The 20,951-nt window shown below is 38.8% G+C and overlaps 1 protein-coding gene across 3 annotated transcripts in view; it reads right to left on the minus strand.

The window, feature by feature from the left end:
- arhgap24 (Rho GTPase activating protein 24) overlaps positions 1–20,951 on the minus strand; it is a 94,859-nt gene that overhangs the window by 66,251 nt on the left and 7,657 nt on the right. For 2 of the 3 annotated variants that reach the window (XM_042509460.2, XM_088071287.1), the window contains exon 2: positions 13,675–13,899. In XM_042509460.2, coding sequence (XP_042365394.1) covers positions 13,675–13,884 — 210 coding nt within the window. In that variant the 5' untranslated portion in view covers positions 13,885–13,899. The remainder of the gene's footprint in view (positions 1–13,674; positions 13,900–20,951) is intronic. The other variant, XM_088071286.1, reaches the window with a different exon arrangement.

Genomic DNA, 20,951 nt, shown 5'->3' on the forward strand with positions numbered 1-20,951 from the left:
AGCATGCACACACACAGCAGTAATTAAACCCAAATGTGACGCCCTTCCTGGTCATAAAACAGACTGTGAACATTCAATTTTGTTTGGTGACAGTTATAGAGTGCAACAGGGTGTCTCATAATTCCCCTGGCAGCCCTGAATGTCTCATTACCACTTAGGTCAGATTGGCTTACTTGATAAAATGATTGGAAGACCAACTTGCTCTCATTCCCAGTTCGCTTTGTCAGGTTAAGTAAAAAAAAAAACTAAACAAAAAAAATCCCCAATGACATCTGGTTTCACATGGGAAATGAACTAAACTGTGGTCCCCTGGGTGAAAATCCACGTTGACCACGTTGACTCTTCATACAACATCATTTGCTGTCAGTGTCAGGTGCTGATCATATGGGTTTACACTGTAGGTAGATGAAAGCCCTGTGCGTCAGTATTTTTAAACCTAGGGATTGAGAACAGGCTGGGGAGACACAGTGACATGACATGTGATAGTCTATCCACTGTCTACCCACAGGAGAAAATGCTACAGGAACTGAAGTGATCAAAAACAGTGAAATTACAGATGCTATAAAGCAGGAGATTAACAGCAGGGCTGGGTGATAATTCTCTGAGGGTTAATCACTACCAGTGACCTTCTCCATATAAGTAGTCATGTGATCCATTGTTTATGTAAAAAATATTGATTTTTGCTGCTTTAAGAATAGAAAATATTAGGCCCCTAAAATTTCTCCAGGTTAAGAGATTGCCTTGGCTCAAAAAATAATGACCCGGTTTGTTGAGTGAGTGTGGACGTGGCAGAATAATAAAATTTAGAGCAATATATTATGGACCCGAAATTGATTTCAGATAACAAAGAGATAAAAGCCCACACTGAAGTGAATTAAGCAGAAGTTATTAGTGTAACAGGTCATTTAGGTGCTCATTAAGCCCTGGCTGGTTGATCTGTGATCCTTTTATCCAATAATTGCTGTTGTACCCTCTCAGATTACTGACCTCTCAGACAGGGGAAGTCAAACTCAGTGGGAGACCTGGAGATGTTATACTTTTTGCCCCTGTGGACTATAGTATGTGCGCAAGTGCATATGTGTTTATTCTCCTCACTATCCGAGTGTCTACTTTTGCTCTTTAAGACCTGTCTATTCAAGTGGCAAAGAGTTACTGACGCTTGTTCTGCTTTCATCGCTCCACTGAGTCCATCAATCCAATAAATGTCATCATTATTTCACAGTTATAAAACAGGTAGCTCTGATCTTCAGCTCTGACTGACTGAGCATCGTTCAAAAGCCCAGTAAAACACTCAGTAAACCCACAGCTGCGACTGCATAACAGTCACTAAAATATTAATATGCCAGTCAAACGCAATAGGGTGGAAAAAAAGAGGACTTCTCCATAAATTTTTATTCAGTTTGTGGATTAACTGCGTGTTAATGATGTGAAAAGTTAGACATGACAAACCAGGAGAAGATGATATTCAGGAAATTAACAAAAGGGGAATTAAAAAGTTCTGAAAATTGCAAAACAAGGCTGTAACCAAAATGTAACCATTTTCAAAAACTAACCAAAGAGGAATGATCACACATTAATGATCTATTACTTAGTCTTTCTGTATTTTTTGTTTTATCTGAAAGAGTTGAATCATCAGTCAGGCTTTTATGAAAATCTCTAAATACAAACACAACATTGGACCTTCCACCAAAAAGCTGTAAAATGTGCAACAAAATCCTGACAGGGAGCTGTAGAAGCAGACAACAAGGACAAGAATGTTCTGAAGCAAATCCATCAAAAACTACAAGATCCCTAAGAAAAAAAAAAGTTTACAGTGATTTATGTGCAAGCAGCTGGAAAACACACGGTGTCCTGTCACTTTCTTGCAGGAATACCTGTCACTGCTGCTGCTGTTGCTGCCTGCCTGACGCAGAGATCTTTTATCTTCATCCAACAAGGTCTCCTGTATATAACGTTTCATAAAAAATCTTCTGCAGAAACCCGTACCGTTAGTCTGAGCTTTCTCAAATAGGGAACTGTAAGGATAGATAGCTGAATGAATGTTTTTTTCTTTTAAAGAGAATATAAAATGCCAAAGCAATTACTGTGAAATCTTATTAAAAAAATAAAATAAATAAAAAGACACTGAAAGGAGACACAGTCCTCTGTAAAAATGTTAGCATTAAAAAGAAAAAGAATGTCACGGTTTGAGGACTGTAGCTTGTACGACCTATCTCCTCTCCAAGATTTTTATACCTCCAGGCTGGCGATGGCCATGGTCGGAGCCATTATGTTTTCGGGTTGTTGTTGTGTCCCATTCTCATGAACATCTGATCTCAAAAACACCTTGAGGGAATTTCTTCAAACTTGGCTCAAACATTCACTTTGACTCAACCATGAACTGATTCGATTTTGGTGGTCATAGGTCAAAGGTCAAGGTCATTGTGACCTTATCCATCACAGTCTCGGGAAAGCGTATGTGAAGTACACGTGGAGGGAGTTTCTTCAAATTTGGCACAAATGTCCTCTTGCATTCAGTATTAACTGATTACAGTTTGTTGGTCAAAAGTCAAGGTCACTGTGACCTTGTTCTTTGCATTCTTGTGACACAAGCCAAAATGTTACAAAAGCTGCATATTAGGCTTGGCAATATGTAGAAAATTAGATGTCATGATATTTTTGACCAAATACTTTGATATTGATATTGCATCAACTTTGTAGGATTGACTTTGGGAGCTTTCACAAACTATTTAAATAAAAAAAATGTAAATAATCATTAGTAATATGGATATAACAATTAAGTTAAAAACAAATATTAGAGCAGCTAGAACAGTCTGATGAGCCTTTAAAACCCACGCTCTCATACCTAAATGACAGAATAGCCAGATTTCCACTGACTTCCAAAATGACTTATAGGACCAGCCTCCAACGGTCGCTGTTTATCTAAGACGACATCTAGTCTCATGTCACAACATCAATAAAAAATCAAGGTACTGCCCTGCCCAACATGTTATATGCAGTACTCTATATGCATGGACAAGTATCACAAAATGCACTTCAAAGCTGCAATGCATATCTCACTAACAAAGGTTCCTCCTCTGCAGTCCGGAGTGTCTTTCAATTACTTTATTTAACCGTATGAAATATATATGAGTAATGTCTGAAACCTTATTAAAATCAGAGTGCTCCTTTAACTTTATGTTCTTCATGGCTTTATCTTCTTCAGAGGCCATTAATCTGAGTTTGAGTTATGAGTTTTATGTGTTTCCTGTGAAATAGTTTATAGCTTATTCAGCTGAACTCCCAGTACCAGCACATGTACACCTTTAAAACTGGAGCACAGCTGCAGTAGGTATCACTACTTTGGCTTGCAAAGTATACAAATAACTAACCACAAAACAGGCAGGAGGTGTATTCCTGTGCATCGACTCTTGTCCAGGGAAATTAGTTTGCAGCTACATGTAGTTCAGCTGGACCCTCTGTTACAGTATAGTCCCATCTTTAAAACTAGAGCACAGCGGCACCCAGCACAGGACGCAGAGTAACCATATCCATGTTCACTAACTAATTCTTGAATTTCAGTTTGGCTGTGTCCGACACTGTTTGTGTGATCAATTACTAATATCTAAGCATTAAATGATGAATAAATACTACTGTGACACCTCATTAGATACCTTAACTGTAGCAGGTTTTTAAAATCATGGAATAAAGCGGTCCACAGTCTGCAAATTAAAATGTACCAAAGGAAATTAATGACACAGATTGAAACTAGGTTGGTGAAAAATACTGTAAATACTTATGTGTAAAGTTAAGTTTAATCCGAAACGAAGACATTCTGAGCAAATGATGAAACTGGGTTTTTTTCCTCTGGGGAGCATGAATACCACTGCGAAATTCGATGTGATCATTCATTTTCGAGGATGCTTTCTCATGGACTACAATCTTGGTCAAGGTGTACAGCTTAAGCAACAATACCATTTGTTATTATAACATCTTGAAAAATATTGAGATTTATAGCTTTAATTTAAAAGAACATGGTTGCAACAAAATCCCAGAAAGCTGCTGTAGTAATTTAGGACAGTATCAGTAGAGATCCTACAATACTACCATATCAGTCTCTATATATTGTCCACTTCCCCTTAAAAATGTGGTCAGTTAATCACTTTGCAACAGAGAAACTGGTATAAAAGAAAAAAGATCAGGGATACTGTATTGCAATACAGCAAGGTCCCATATTAACACATCTTAAAAAACATCTTTGGAATGTGTATTGTGCATTGTGTGTATGTTTTCTTTTTGTTGTCTGCATATGTGCATATAGTGTATATTTATATATATGTCCCTTTGCATATGGGTTTCACCTTAGATGCTCCACCTTAAATGTAATTTATACCCTTAGATGTAATTTAAAATCCTTTCTTCCTGCTAAGCTCTCTCTAAAGCCGATGGTGTGGAGTACCTTACTAAGACATGCTATACCAGTTAATATCAGCCCTCAAGAAAGGCTTTGATTTATTGGTCAGTTTCTTCACAGAAAACCCCTTGAAACAGAAATAAAGATGATGAACTCATGAATTTTTAAACTACAGAACTATGAAAGATCTCTTTTGTGCATTTTTGATACCAGATTCAACTCTTGGCTCTCCCTCCAGGGCCTCTGAGAAGACACAGGATTAAATGACATGAACTGATACTACAGATGCACATTTTTGTCTGACAGGTCACAGGTCTGGAGAGACTGACTGAGCAGCGACCTGCCACACAAAATAAGAAGCACCTGCAACTAGTTTTCATTGGAATCACAAGACTTATAACTTGTAACCTCAGACAAAATACATGTAGTAATATTAGGTTATCTGGCGCCACCATATGTAAGAGAAATCTGAGCTATACCATTTTCCAAAAACAATGAAATCTTAAATGATTGTTGGGAGAAAGCAGGGAGCAAAGTCAACGGTAAAAAAACCAAAACAATGAGCTGAAAGACAGAGTCAGTCCCCTTTAACATTGTGCGTTTCTGCAAACCACAGATGTGTAATATTTGTACATTATCTTGTTCTTTTTACTTTTCAACAGTGCTGTAATTATGGTATGGTTATGTTAACACAAAAAACCTAACGTATTGGTTCAAAAATATCAAAATTACACCTACCTACATCACATTTGAAATATGGATATGATGCAAATGAAACGTACTTGTAATGCATCGGTGGTTCTCAGAAACGTACAATGCCAAAACTTTCTGGCGACTGGGCTTGAGGTCATGATCCATTGTTAATATAAAAATATTGATTAGTGCCACTTAAAGTTCAGTTCACAAAACTATTTATGACTCTATCCAGTGGGACAACACACAGACTAACACATGCAGCCATTACAAAGTAAAGTTTTTTAAGTCAGACATGATCTCTTGCCTTGGGATACCAACTGAAGCCCCTGTTGTGTCAGGAATATTGATACAGCTCCTGCACCAGCTGCATACTCACTACTTGTGAGGAAATGTTCTCCCCCACTTGTACAAATACCACTGCACCTGCACATACCTAAAATTTATAGTAGTGCCCTGTTACCACCTCAAGGTATTGGAGACGGAGAAAGTGCTCGGAAAACAGAACTTGCTGGAACTTGTTGCAGGTCCAGTGAGAGTTAATTGACTTTTCCATCCATCAATACAGAGCTCATTAGACATGCAGTCACCATACAGAGAATAGTCTCTGTATTTAGTGTGCGTACTAGGAATACTGACAGCCATAACTGTGTAATGATTAATTTTTTCTTGCACTAATGTATTCAGCCTGAAGAAAATGTCCAAATAGTATTGTCTGACCAAAGTATTAATGTCAGAAAAGATGTAGTATATACTGTAGCTATTAGTGTATCACTCATGCTGACTTTTGTAATGTGCGTGTAGGGTAAATGTGACACATAAATGTAAAGTCTCTGTTTGTATCTGCAAGCAGATAATGATGTAAGGTGTGCGTTTAATGACGTACACAAGAGGGTGTTTGGATAATGTCCACATTATTGTCCACATTCCTCTGACATTCAAGTCAGATCACGCCTGGATGTGATGTGACTCACTGCAGCCCTCACACCTTACAAGTACACATACGTTCTGCTGTGATCAGATGGGACTGTAAAAGTCACAAGCCTAACTGTTGTCTGTGTTTGTCAGTGTCAAAAGAGAATACAGAGCAACTACAGCAGTGAAGGTCAGACAAACGGTACAGTGTTAATGTTTCATCAAAACAGCAGCGAGATGACACAGTCTTGCAGTACGAATAATTACAGAACTGCAGTGGCATTTTATTTACTCCCGTTAAATGCCAAGGTCAAACAGTTTCCAGCTCAAGCAGGGAAAACAAAGGATTTTCAGTGCATTATTGCACTGTTGCATTATTGATTTTATGCAATTTCTCATTAAAGTACTTTTCTGCAGATCATTTTGTCTGAGTTCAGACACATCCCCTCTCATGCTATGAATACTAACCAGCTTGCTTGTTGTTGCCAGAATTGTAATATCCCAATTACATTTTAATATGTCTCTCATTTCTTAATACATAATAATACAATAAAATTGTCTCAATGTATTCATTCACAATTCTCTCATTCATTCATAATGTTAACTCGCTTACTCCAGCAGAATACAGATACAGAGCTTAGTAGTTTAAATTACAATAATCATACAATATCACCCACTGAATGAATACTGTCTTTGTTTATGGCTCAGCCAGATGAAATCTGAGTGCATGTCTGTGTGTATGTGTATGTGTGAGAATGTGAGTGAGGACATGCATGCTTGTGCGTGCATACATCTCCATGGGCGAGTGAGGGCAGGCAGATGGCATGTTGATGCTAAGCCCACACGTGCCGTACCCTACGCATGCTTTTCGGTGACCCTTCACCTCCATCTGACTCCCATTCTTCAGATTCCAAGAGTTGCTTAGAGAGGTTGGGCCAGACTGTATGGGACACAACATGGTCCCCTATATTGACAATAATAAAACTCTCTTCCTAATTATGTTATCTGCAAACATCAGAATTTATCAATAGGCAGCAGCACTTGAAAACAAAGTCTTAACCTCTTTCTGTGTAAAGTTATGTGCTAGTATTGCTTTCTTTATTTTTTATTGGATTTGTTTACTATGTAATATGCACTGCACATGCAGACACAAAAAAGGTGGACACAGCAACATAATAAACACCTGCGACCCATTACAACAGTCTTGCAACAAACACTACCACTGTAAAATGGTTCAACTGAATCCCCATGTGTCTGGAATTAATCAACTTATAAAATATCAAAGTCAAAAGTGACAAAGCAGCTTTCCAGGTTAATTTTTGGGCCAATAACTTACAAAAACATTGTGTGCAATAGTCCACCCTCCACCGTCTCTTCCCCTTACTCTCTCTTAAACACACACAGACACACCTCTGAAAACGCTGAAGGCCCCCTTGTCTCTTTCCTCAACTTGTGTCTTGCGTTCTCATTTGCTGTAGCTAACCTATGAAGTCCCTGACAGGTCTAGATAATTAACATGCTAGATATCTGGGGAGCGACTGCAATGGGGTGATGCTCTCAGGCTGCACCTTTAAATGGTTCACACAGAGATCTCAAGCACCGATTTGTGAGCGCAGAGCCACACCTATTTGCCTCTGTTCTGCGATCAGTGTGTTTTTGTGTTGTGTTTACAGTTTGTTTCCACTGACCCTAAGTTGCCATAAAAAAATGGTTATTGCAAAATTAATAATTGGCTATGTTCAGGCAACTAAGACTATTTTGTTAGCGTTAAGGGAAGCTTTTGGCCTGGGTTACAAGGGACCAATTTAGGTGTCAACAACACTGAAAGGGGTCACTTATAAGGAAAAGAAAACTTGGCCTTAGTGTTTTAATACTGTTGTGGGACTGCTCATGTCTAATCAGTGCAAGTTTTGTTGGCATTTGTGTTTCCAAGGCAACAGAGAGGGCCAGATGTTCCTGCTCCCCCTGAGGAAGCAGCAATTAGGCTAATGTGACAGGTAACAAATGGAGACTTCACTGCACGTGAGAGAATTAATTAATAGCTGATCTAAATACGGCTTCACACCCCTGCATTTTGTGATTCAGGACAGGAAGATTTAACTCCCCTGCACACACTCTAAGTTAAGAGACATATCTTTGTCCCCTGATATTGTCCGTCAGTGTTAAGTTGCCTTCACACTATAAAAAGTTTTCTCTTCCCTCACTGCAACATAGGGCTCAGAGTGTAGACACTTGCAGAGGCAAAGCCCAGCGCAGGTATAAGACCTCTAAGCAACAGTAGTTGCAGTCACAGACCATTTTATATTTGGGTTAAACCTTAAAGAAACATAATAAAGTTTCATGTACAGTTCAATGCACTTGCGTTTATTTGTAAAGAAGGCCTTTGCAATGCCATTCAGACCAGATGCTTTTTAGACTAAGCATAGCCTCTGTCACTGAGTGTAGGCAAAATTAATATAGATAAACAGCTTAGCCAACTTAAGCATTGGATTTCGCCAAGTTTGTACACTATATGCATATGCCTATTCATAATCCTGGTAGCCCCATCTGACTTCTGACATTAGACCATGCATTACTTCTCCTGGCAAGATCATGGTGCTTTAATCTTTATTCTTAAGTCTTTAATCTCAATGGTTGCTCTGTTAGTCTGACAAATGTCCCTTTGGACTATAAGTCAATTTCTCTGACAGCCCATCATCCCATTTCATGTCCGTTTCTGTGAAATCCATGATTATTGTTAAGAAAAGATCATGTTTTGGCTTTAAACACCAGACTTTGGTGGCACACAATTCATTAGAAAAGCAGGGACGCATTGTTAAAAAACACCCAGATTCAACTTCGCAGCATTTAGGGCATTGGTTTTTGGGATACAGGGCTGTGGTAAAAAAAGTTTTTTTTGATCCAGTGGGACATTTTTGCTATACATGTATACTTTGGGACATCGGTAACTCCAGAGTAGTTATCTTGTATTCTGTTGGATACTGTCTTGTCATGGTTGTTTCTGTGCTCTGCTACGGAGGTCACAAAGATTTAAGGGCTTTGAACACACTGCTCTGCCTGACCTAGTTTTATTGAAATTTCCCATTCTCTACAAAAAGTAGCAGTTCCAGGTATCTGAAATTTATGTTGGCTCTGTTTCAGAAGCAGGGAAGAAAAGAAAGTTACAGAACATCGAAGAGTAGCTGAAGTAAAAGGGACATTAATGAATAATATTTCTGGGAAGATAAATATAGATGTAAAGAATATTTCAAAGGAAAACAAATTGTTTCCTGTCTTTGTCTGTACATTATTGTGAAGAACTGCTCCACAGCATTTGTATCATCCCCTCAGGATATTCACAGCACCATGAACTAAAGCAAATCTGTTGGTGCTCCTGTTTTAAATACGCTGCTTCAGAACTGGAGCTACCCAGAAATAGCAGTGAAGAGTATCTCCTCTCTCAGTATCTGGCCAGTGGCCCACCTTCAGGTCTGGAGCTTTAACCTTCAGAGACTACTGCTGCTGGTGTGGCTTGGGTTTGGCTGAGCCGAGCTCGCTGGGAAATCATCCAGACAAAGATGTGTGGGTAGAGGAGCAGAATGAAGATTTCAAGTTTCCTCTGGAAAAAGAGGATATTGTTTGGGTGGAATAGATATTAGAAATGGCTGTGGTCCTTTGTGGATTTTCTTTTTTTTTGTGTGCAGACAAAGAACAGAGCTTCTGGTGTGAGACAGCTGGCTTCTACAGCTGAAAGGGTAAAACTCTGCAAAAATAACTGAGTAGTTACCAAATCAGAGGATAACTGCCAACTAATAAATAGAGTGCCTCGGGGGTGACATGTTTCTGTAGGCCAACCCTGGTTCCCTCGTCAAAAAGCCTATGGGATTTTTTCATTTGATTCTGATCATTGCAGTAAATAAGCTCTGTGGTTAACAAAGGTTTATGATTCCTACACATTTTGTTCAGCAAGATAATCTCCACAAATGACAACAACTTTCAGGATTTTTGAAGCCTAAATGCAGTCACCAGAAGTAATGTAAGGCCATGCAGAACTACATTATGGTCACTTCACCATGACGCTGTTAAGCTGTTTGGCACAGCTCGATGTGATGATGTTCTGCAGTCTCATGTAGCCACTTGTTCGCACTGCTTCAAATTGTATTTTATGTCATTGAACAAAAAGTCTATTTAAAGCTTTTAATGAAAAATCCATTCTAAAAACCCACTGACTTTGAGACGAGGAAACCGGAGGTGCTGATCTGCTAACACTAGGACTAATTCCAGGCAATGAGATGTCAGATTACTCTTTTACTGGTAGTCTGTTTTCAGTTGTCCCTACCTCCCTGATACTTAATCCTTGTAAACTGATCTCTAAGCAGCCCTAAAACAAAAGTAACATAAATCAGTTACAGCTCATTCTAATACCTTTTTATCCATGCTGCCAGTTTAACTTCACCAAAGACAGTTTGTTGAAAACATGCAGTGCCTTATCGAACTAGCCCTGTAAAAGCAATCATTTACTTTTCTTCTACATTTCCGTTTCTCTGTGATTTTTCACCGTAATGAGAATCAAAAGTCTGTCTGTCTGCTTCTTTGTTGGGTCTGCACATGCTCGGTGCGAGAGGCTGCCAGGCTACAGTAACGTTAGAAACGGCCTTATTGTCTGCATCACTCATTGTCTCTTCTTTCTTTTGTGTTGGCTTCAGTGACAACAGGCTCACAACAGTTTAATTTGACCTGCAGTCAAAACAGCACCTCTCCTTGGAATCAGAGTCGGATCTTGTTGTCTCATTTGCCTGTGAGATGTGTCAGCTGCGTAGAAGCCAGGTGTCCATTGTTTCATTGAGCACTTTGAGTGTTTGAGATGAACAGAATGTATTTCTTGACTCATTCAGTGTGATGGACAAAACATTCACACAAACCTTCTCACATTTTTTCAGACTGCAGTAACTATTTAAAAAAATGCACCAGATAACAATATTGTTGCAGCTTAAGCTTTAAAAAGAGACAGACTGACTTTTGTTTGCAAGAACACAGCAAAGTCATTTTACGTGTCTGTCGAAATAAGACAGGAAACCGGGACATAAGCCAAACACTTGATGATAAACCACAGCCCAGTCGCTAGAAGAACATTTTGTCATTGTACATCTCTGCAAACCATGCATATGTTTCATTTGTTTCTTTTCATACGCATCATATCAACACTTTAAAAGTGACTCAGTTCTGACTACACGTGTATGAGCTGACTTTGTCTTCGGAAGTTTGATTGGAAGGTGGATGGTGTGACTGCAGACTACTTGTTCGAGATCAAAGAACAAAACGGGTCGTTTTTTAGCAGGACATCTGCGGCATTTCCAGTCGTGATGGCACCAACAAAAGTGGGTGTTTTTAGTGAGACATTGGTGGTATTTTCAGCCTTGATCGTGCCAACAAAAGTGGGTTTCTTTAGAGACATCGGTGGCTTTTCCAGCCATGATTTTTCCAACAAAAGTAGGTGTTTTTAGCAAGTCATCGGCAATATTTACAGCCAGGATTGTGCCGCTAAAAGCAGGGTTTTTAATTGTGAGTGATTTTTTTGCCTAAATATAAACACACTTTCACCGCAGCATTGTTGAAACATAAAGAAACATAAGAAAATTAACATATCCATTACATAATAACATACAAATATTAGAAATCCGTAGCGCGCAGAAACGTACAAGTCCAGCATTTATTCTGTCGATTAGGTTGTTAATACTAATCATTCTGACCATTGACAAGTGATTTGAATAAATTATATAAACCCCCAAGCTCTATTTCAACATTGAAATATGTTTTTTTTCTATAATAATATAACACTACTATACACTAGTGTTTTTATTTCATTAATTCTAGTTTTATCTTAGCTGGTTAGCAACGTTTTTATCTGGCATATGTGACACACAATCTGTTTTTGTTTCATTTATGTCCATGTTTGTCTTACTACATTGCCTTTATTTTTAGCTGAAAAAGCTGTATTTGTCAGTGTTTTCATCTGGTTAAATCCAGGGCTGAGAGACTATCTGTAAAGTAAGGGGGTGACTTTGGCCGGTCACACAGAGGATTGGCTTCTGAAAAAGATGAAGCATTGGAGAGTATCTTTAATAGAATCTCCAGTCTGGTGCTGAGCTGTGATTTGTGGCTCACACTGATCATCTCGCGTGAAGAGAATGTAGATTCTATCTGTTAACATGTTGTGTTTGAAATGTTTAATATTCTCAAACTGATATCTGCACATGTCTGAGATGTAAAAAAAACTCTTGTCCAATTCTGGGACTTTTTGACCTTCAATGAATGCTAGGCTAATCAACATACTCATTTACTGCAGCGCTTCTTATTTACTCATATTCATATCCGGACTGGACAGACAGCTGTGTGTCCAGATGTGACTCTTTTCCCTTACTTGGGAGCATGGTTAACTTGTTCCAAATCAATTAACCTGACTGAGAACAGGTGCAGGAGCTGGCACAGCGCATGGGAATCAGATAACTCCCAAATTTTTTCACCACTTGCATGCACCTCTGATATGATCAGCTGTTTATAGTCGCAGTCTGCAAGTTTTTTTTTTTTTTAGCTAACAAGTAAGCTGATTGCTGGAATCACATCAATTTGGCAGCTTGGTCGGCTCAGAAGAGATTAAATACATTTGTTGATTTTGCTGACAACATAAAGTTATAAAGTTCCATTTACTTATTTCTGGTATTTGATGATGCACAATGGATTAATGTGAATATTCCCACTGCAAATACAAGTTCCTGCTTGTTTAAAGGTCTCATTATAGCTGTGGTCGAGGTATTATGTTTTTTGGTCTTGTCATCCATGTTCATGACCGCAATATATCAAGAAAGCCTTGATTTTCTTCAAATTTTGCACAAACATTCAATTTGGCTCGGTGAAGTACTTAGATATTGGTGATCATAGGTCAAATGTCAACGTCACTATATCCTTGTCTGTCTCATTCTTGTGAATAATATTTCAAGAACACCTTGGGGGAATTTCTTCAAATTAAGCACAAACCTTCACTTTGAGTCAGGGATGAACTGATTAGAATTTGGTGGTCATAGGTCAAAGGTCAAGGTCATTGTGACCTTATCTGTCTCATTCTTTTTTTCACAAACGCCTTGAAGGGATTTTCTCAAATTTGACACAAACATTCAGCTGGACTCAACAATTAACTGTTTAAAATTTAGTGGTCAACGGTCAAGGTTACTGTGACCTTGCAACCACCTCATTCTCGTCAACACAATATCTTGAGATGGCCTTCAGGGAATTTCCTCAAATTTGGCACAAGCATCCACATAGACTCAAGAAAGAACAAATTATAATTTGGTGGTCAAAGGTCAAGGTGACTGTTACCTCACAAAAAATGTTTTTTTTTTGCCATAAGGCTACTTAAGAATTCACACACTAATTATGACAGGATTTCACACAAATGTCTAACTGGATATAATGATGAAGTGATGATATTTTATATCCAAAAGGTCAAAGATCAGCTTTACTGTGACATCATAATGTCACGCAAAGACACTTTTCTGAACCTGATATCTGAAATTTGACTGGTGTGCAGAGGCACACAACCACCAGGCGGGTAATTCTAGTTGTTGCTAAGAGACAAAGCAGTCCATGAAATTTGTCATATCTGGTGTCATTATTATTTCAAAATCATTTAGCCTTACCAGGGCCTTGGTCTCGTCCTCGTCTTTGTAATAGTGGAGCTGGTCCCCTCGCAGAACAAACCAGCGACTGTGCCAAGTCTTGACAAAACCTCCTTGCTTCCTGAGCCACCCACACCTGATGACACTTGGCCGTCCCTGCCTCTGTGTCTCTGTACTGGCCTGACCTCCGCCACGCTGGGGACTGCCATGGGACACGCACTGTTCGTCCATTACAGCAAGTCTACTCTGCAAAAAGGAAAAACAGTTTATAATTGTGTTTACATTGTTTACAAGTTCCAAGTTCCAAGTAGGCAATAGGTAAACAAATACGTTCTGCAGCATATTGCAAACAGATGATGCAGAATTCATCAAAGCTGTCTTTTCAAACTCAGTGTGGGTGCTTGGAACAGAAAATACAAAGAAGAACAGTGATTTTCAAACTTAAATCTCCCTATTCTGCAAGATTTCAACCAAAAGAGTGATAGTGAGTGTAATAATTACAGTCATTACAGTCCAACACAAATGTGGCAGCAACAGGTCTGTCCAATTAAACTCCTCATTCAGTTCATTTAATGGAAACTGTTTTTCTAGTGTATGGAAACAGGTTTTCTATGTTATTTTTAGCTCTAACAAAATTCATCACTTGTCTTTTTCAACACCCCCAATGACACCTAAGCTGTCTACACCACTTGAGGCAAAACATTTTTTATTTTTTGTGTGTGTTTGGAGGAATGTTGAAGAGCTGTTTATTTGCTGTGGTTTGTCGTCATGGGATATTATGGAACTTGAAGCAGACAGAGTTGAGTGTTGAGTGAGTGCATGGAGACAAGGGCAAAAGAGGAAGTGTGGGAGGAGGAATTCATAAAGCAGATAACAAGACCACAGGCCAAACCGCTAATCTCTTTTATCTTTGTCTTTTGTCACCCACCTACATCAGTTGGCCCGGCAGACTTTTTCTTTTCTCTGTGTAACATTTTGTCTCTTTGAACCCTCAATCAAGTTTTAATGTGACAGAACTGTTAATATTCAAGTAGATAAAATCTGATCTGGAGTCTGTATTGTATTGTAGGTGTATAATTATATTTCAGCAACTGAAACTAGTGTTAAAGGGCAACTTTGGTGTTTTTAACCTGGACCCTATTTTCTTCATGTTTTTGTGTCTAAGTGACTAAAGTAAAGAACAGTTTTTGAAACTGGTCTAGTACTGAGCAGGTCCGCTGCAGTGAAACAGGCTGCAGTGTAACCACTCAGGGCATTTTTGCACCATCTGTTTACATCCAATAAAAGTGCTTGCTTATAATGTTTATTTGAATGGAGTTTGGTTGCCAATGAATTTGTAGCAGTTTCTGGTTAAATAAAAAAGGTTCTTACTCTATAACAAAAAGGTCTATTGTACTTTACAGTACTTTACCTAATGCTGTTAGATATTTAAAATAATAGTCAAAGCATGACAGTGGCAAAGATAAGCACTTCTAGTGGATGTAAATTTATGGTGCACAAATGTTTGAGTGGTTACATTGCAGCCTGTTTCACAGCTGTCAGCTGCAGCCCTCTCGCTCAATACTGAACCAGTTTCAGAAAGTATTGTTCTCATCAGTCACATGAAAATACAGAATCCATGTTGAAAAATACCAAAGTTACCCTTTAAGGTAAGGAAAGATGTAACTAATTTTTAGCCATGCTAGCGTCATGGTTGTATAGATGCCAATGTCAGTTGGTCAGTCCACCACTTTGGCTCAGACTGAAAAATCTCAACAACCTTTGGATGGATTGCTGTGAAATTTTGTACAGGCATTTATAGTCCCCCAAGGATTAATTCCTCTGATTTTCCTCTGACTTTTTCTCAAGCCTCATCATGAGTTTCACGTTTACAATTTTAAGTAAAATGTCTTAACAACCACTGGTTGGATTGACGTTTCCCATAGCACACATTTGGACTTTTTATAGAAGGAAAAGCACCGATAATTCTAAAAACATTAATGATGGCTGGGTTGCATTCAAGTGTTCAAGTGAGAGTGACAAAATGAGCCAGCACACAAGGAACCTGGAAATCAAAGCAGCTAAATTAAATTCAGCCATCCTTAATTTAATTCTTTACACTTGTGCTTTTCCTCCTATGACGAGTCAAAATATCTTAACTGAAAATGTCCAGTAGACCTTTTTCACCTCAGACGCTTAACTTTAGTGAGGAATAATGTGAAATTCAAAACATTAATGGTGACTCAGCTCCACTTAGAGTCCCAGCAGGCTTTTCCAGAGCCACAGCATGGCTGTAGACCAGGGCGTTTTCACCCCTGTTGTTCATTTGATCAAGTCTTAATCAGGGACCAGTTAGTTACAAAGCTACATATTGGCCTGCATTTGGTTTTCATCCACACGGCAGCATTTGCAAGCAGACCACCTCTTCAACAAGGTCTCGGTCTGGTGGTTTTGGTCTGCAACCGAGCATGATAACTGTGTTCACACCTGCCTAAACGAACCGCATCAAGGGTGTAAACACTTAAGAGTTCAACCAAAAAAAAAACAAGGCAGACGTGATAAAACCCCTAAAGTGAACTGAGCTCTCATGGAGGCAAACAGAGTTTGGTTGTTTGGTCTGCATCAGAGTACATATGAGCTGTCACACCAGCCCAGATGAACTGGACTATACGCTCGGTTAAAAGTCAAGTTAAAATGGCAAGACAGTTCAAGTATGAAAGCGCCCTAAAGTCTCAGTTAAAGTTAGATGACTAACACAAGACTATCACACAATTAACACTGAAACTGTGCAAATTAAAATTACAAATTTAAAATACACCTAATGGAAACACATCAGTTTAAAAATAAAACAACTCCCATTTATGAAGAAAAAAGGTTTTTATGCTCGCACGAGGTGGTATTTCAGGTGATTGGAAAAAGCCATATTTTTCAAAACTGCAATGGAAACACTTTTTTCCCTTTTATAGGTTGCATGAGGCTATGTGCTTCTCAGTAGAAGAGTAGAGTAGCTAGCTCCCTTTGGCATGATGCAGCAGGCACTACAAGAGGTGTTATTGCATTGCATTACTCTTCAAAAGTTGAGTGGATCATCCAGAAGTTTTTAATTCCTAATACTCTTCTGTGATATCATGGACTATCACCTCCCAGAAATCCCTCATATGTGGCCGCTCCCATGTATAAGGGGCTTGCCTTCCCATTATCGCTCACATAACGCACCTACGTCACCTTCGATTGGAAATAACAACGACTACTATGGTGGCTGCAACAGAAATAAAGTTGTTAATATTTTGAACACCCATCGCCATGTTACTTGAAATGTTATCACGCGTGGAGAAGTCGCGTGGAAACGCAGTCATCTTGAAATTGTGTTGACATTTTGATATTTATTGCTTAGGTTTTGTGCAACTCTGTACTGGAAACCCGCATACTGTGTTGACCTGTTGTGAAACAATAGGCCTAAAAAGTCAAACATACAGCACAAGATGGCTTCAATATATCTATTATTTCAATAACTGATTTACAGCACTGCCAGATTAATTGAAGTCATAGATTACTTAAAAAAAAATGTTTTTCCCCATTGAGCCTCCACATGTAAAGTCTTTGCATACCCCTCCCTACAACAGAGTCAAAGGTCAATCTCACTTAAACAGCAGTGCCTCTAGTAGTAATTCTTTGTCTTGATCAAAGGCATGTCAGCAGGGAAAGCACTGTCAGGGAGGTAAACCTTGACCTTCTGAAGAAGAGGGTGGTGCCCCTGCTTTTCCAAAGTTACAATATGGTCACGCACTTGTATACAGACGAATGTGACAGATATCATTAGCTGGACCTTAAGCCCTCACACACGTCAACACATATAGCACATACATGTGTACACTTATGAACAAAACTGCACGTGGATTAAATCACTCCACACATATTGTTTCCATAATAGATGGTTTAAACCTCTGCATCATTCAGTGACACCACTGCTACAGACTGCTGCTGTCAGCTTAAAGCAGTGCCATGTTATCAGTGGCTCCGGCTGAGCTTTCCTTGGTGGAAGTCCAAACAGCCCACAGGTCCAGATGAGGACCAGATGCAGCCCAGCAGTGCAGCAAGTGCAGCAGGGCTGCTGTGGTGATTTCAGAACTTTTTCTGGTTTCATGCATCCAAATAAGCGTGTCCTCTGTGCATGTGCATGCACAAACATGCTCACTTCTCTGCATTCCTATAAGGAAAAAAAATGTTGTTTTTTTTTGCTTGTTTTGCATTGTGGTGGCCATGATATTATCTTTTGTCCATCTCTTGCTCCATTTTCATGCTGGATTTATGTGGGGAAAAAAAGTGTTTGGTGCTAATATTTCAACAGCAGTGAAAGCTATCATCTGGGCTGAGTTCATTCAAGGGAAAATTCTTCATATTGTGGAAATTAAAGGGAATTAACCCTGTCTCCCTGCTGGTTGTTACACACTTTATCACTTTATTCTTTTAGATTATACAGTCTCAGAGACACACACACACACACACACACACACACACACACACACACACAGCATAAATCACAGTCTAGGGTTAATACACCCATCTGTTGATGGAGTCACCTGCTGTGTTGCCAGTCTGGTGCCACAGCCCCTTTACAATTTCATGCCTCCTGCACAGAGCCTAGTTAACAGCACTGCAGGGACAGACCTGTGCTGCTAGGACGTGAAATGGTAAATAACTCAGTTGTTTCCTAATGTGAGTAACTCCAAGCTAGCTGAGAGTAGAAACACTATTTAAAATTTACATTACACTGTAGTCTGGTCCAGTGGTAATAAATTCCCATGCAGGGATGGAAGGCATAATCATTACTAAATCTATAAATCAGCAGACAAATGGAATAAAATTAGTGGAAAAGTTAGTGGTTCTTTGGCCTCATGCAGGGATGGCATGATGAATTATAGCCTTTAGAAAGTTACTCATTTTAATTTTTATGTCCCTGCTAAAAGCCAGTTTGTGGGTTCAAGCAGACATATCCAACAGAGTCATGGGGAAATGATGCGTTAACAATAGCCATAAAGTAATGAGTTTTATATTTTATGAACAATATGGAGATGAACTCTGGTGGAATAAGCAGTTTTTAAGTAGGCACTGGAAGAGCCCATGCACTAGTGTGCGGTGGTCAGTCCACCAACAACATTAAACATTGAAGTTTGTACAGATATTCATGGTCCCCTGACTTTGTCTTTAGTGCTATTCAGCCCAGTAACCAGAAGAAAATGTTGTTTTTGTACATTTCTGCAAAGCACAAATATGTTAGGTTGCACTCATATTGTTTTAACGTTTCTAAAGTGACATAGTATATGAGCTGACTTTGTCATCTTGAGGTGGATGGTGGTTGGTGCATATTTTAAAATAAATCATAACATTGGGTACTTCACCAGGCCAATGACCTAGCTAGGAAAGCAAATACATTTATTTGGGTTAATAAAGCTGATTTTTTTAAACAGTTTATTTATTGAAATTTCTCATACAAAATGCAATCTGAAGGAGAAAACACATAATTTTTTTTGTCAGCATACAATAAAAACTACTACTACAAATAATAATAATAATAATAATAATAATAATAATAATAATAATAATAATAATAATAATAATAATAATAATGATGATAGTAGTCATAATTAAATTTAATTAAATTAAGATCCCACAAGCCCAGTCCCTTTCACCCTCACCACCTGACAAGGGCCATAATAAAAGTATTTATAACTACACTGTAGTTCAAGTACATGTCAGACATATCTTGTTATCCCGCAAGAGACTAAGAAATATTTCCCATGTGATATTGCAGATTTTTGTGACACAATAACCCAACAAGGGCTAAAGGCATTGGAGTTGACCTGGTTTTCAAACCTGGATTTTATATGTGCCCATTCTTTTTGCAGCCACTAATGATGGCATATGTGGTTGTAAGCACATTTATGATGCAAACTGCAAAGTCTCTGCAAGAGCACATCACTACCTGACTGTTTTGTCCATTCAGCAAACAGCCTCCCAGTGGTGTATTCTGTGTCCCTGTAAAACACCTGTCTGTGCAGGTGTGTCTGTACTGCATCTTTGTGTGTGGCCGTAGTGCCTCAGTCTCAAAAATAAGCAGCGGAACTAGATATGTATTATTTCCACATAATGCCAACAAGGTTGAAAAAAGAACACCTAAAAAAAGAAACACCACTCGTTTAAAAGGCAAATGAATGATTTCAGAGCTGCTATCGTTCCTTGTTTAAGAAAAATGTTTTAACTGTTACTCAAAATTGCTTGAGGGGAACTGATTTTGTGGCACAAAAAGTACAAGTTAAGATTGACATTGGCCTAATTTTCTTTTTCACATTTGATGATGACATCAAGAGAGATCTCTAGACTAATGACTGTGGCAGTATGATGGAGTGTTTTACTTCCAAAGAGGCAATAAACGCTGTACGTTACCATCTGCTCATGTTTGGTAACACTTGATTTCGTCTCGAGTATAAGGATATGCCAGAATTTTCTCACAGTACGGATGAGAACTTTGACCATACTAAACAGTCAGTGGGAAGAGCCACACTGACCTTCACTATAAAAAAAACAGCTCAGTATAAAGCACAGACCACCACACACACACATGCACTTAGACACACCACAAACACTTGAAAGGACACCACAGCGATAGTCACGAATCAGCCTCCTGAGGTTTTGTGGCTTGCACTGTAATTTCTTAGCAGGATGCAATTTATTTGCGACTCTGTGGCGGTCAAAATAAAAAAAGATTCCACAACTAAAATAAAAAATGGAGGGGTGGTCTGAATTTTCTATGAGGGGTACAAATCTTCCAAACCACCATTAGTGTTTATCTTCATTTTGGCACTGAAGGTTTTAATATTCTCTGTCTGTCTGTGTCCATCAGTAAAATGGATGCTGAGCCAGGCCATCTCAGGATCAGGGACGCCTTGTTGTTGGTTTGAAAATATGCGTCTGTCAGTGAAATAATAAAATACAGCTACTGGACGTGTCTTTAGTGATGAAAGCTGTTCTCAGAGCAGCCAAGAAGGCACTGAATTGTACAATGAATCATTTTCTATTGTTTCCTGGGACACAATCATTTGATATAAACTGATACTTGTGATGATGAGCCTGTGCATGATAAATGCTTTATATTTTCTTCATGTGTAAATGTCAGGAGTACCATATGTTGGATATGAATAACATTACACCCATACACAGTTGAAATATGGATATCTAGGGGTCTAAACAACAAAGAAAGTTTGATGAGATTGTAAAATCTCTGAAATGTGACACTGCAGACCCTCCTGCACACAGGACTC

This window comes from Plectropomus leopardus, chromosome 20 (assembly GCF_026936395.1).
Source record: "Plectropomus leopardus strain MGB_pleo_1.0 chromosome 20, ASM2693639v1, whole genome shotgun sequence".
Lineage (NCBI taxonomy): Eukaryota > Metazoa > Chordata > Actinopteri > Perciformes > Serranidae > Plectropomus > Plectropomus leopardus.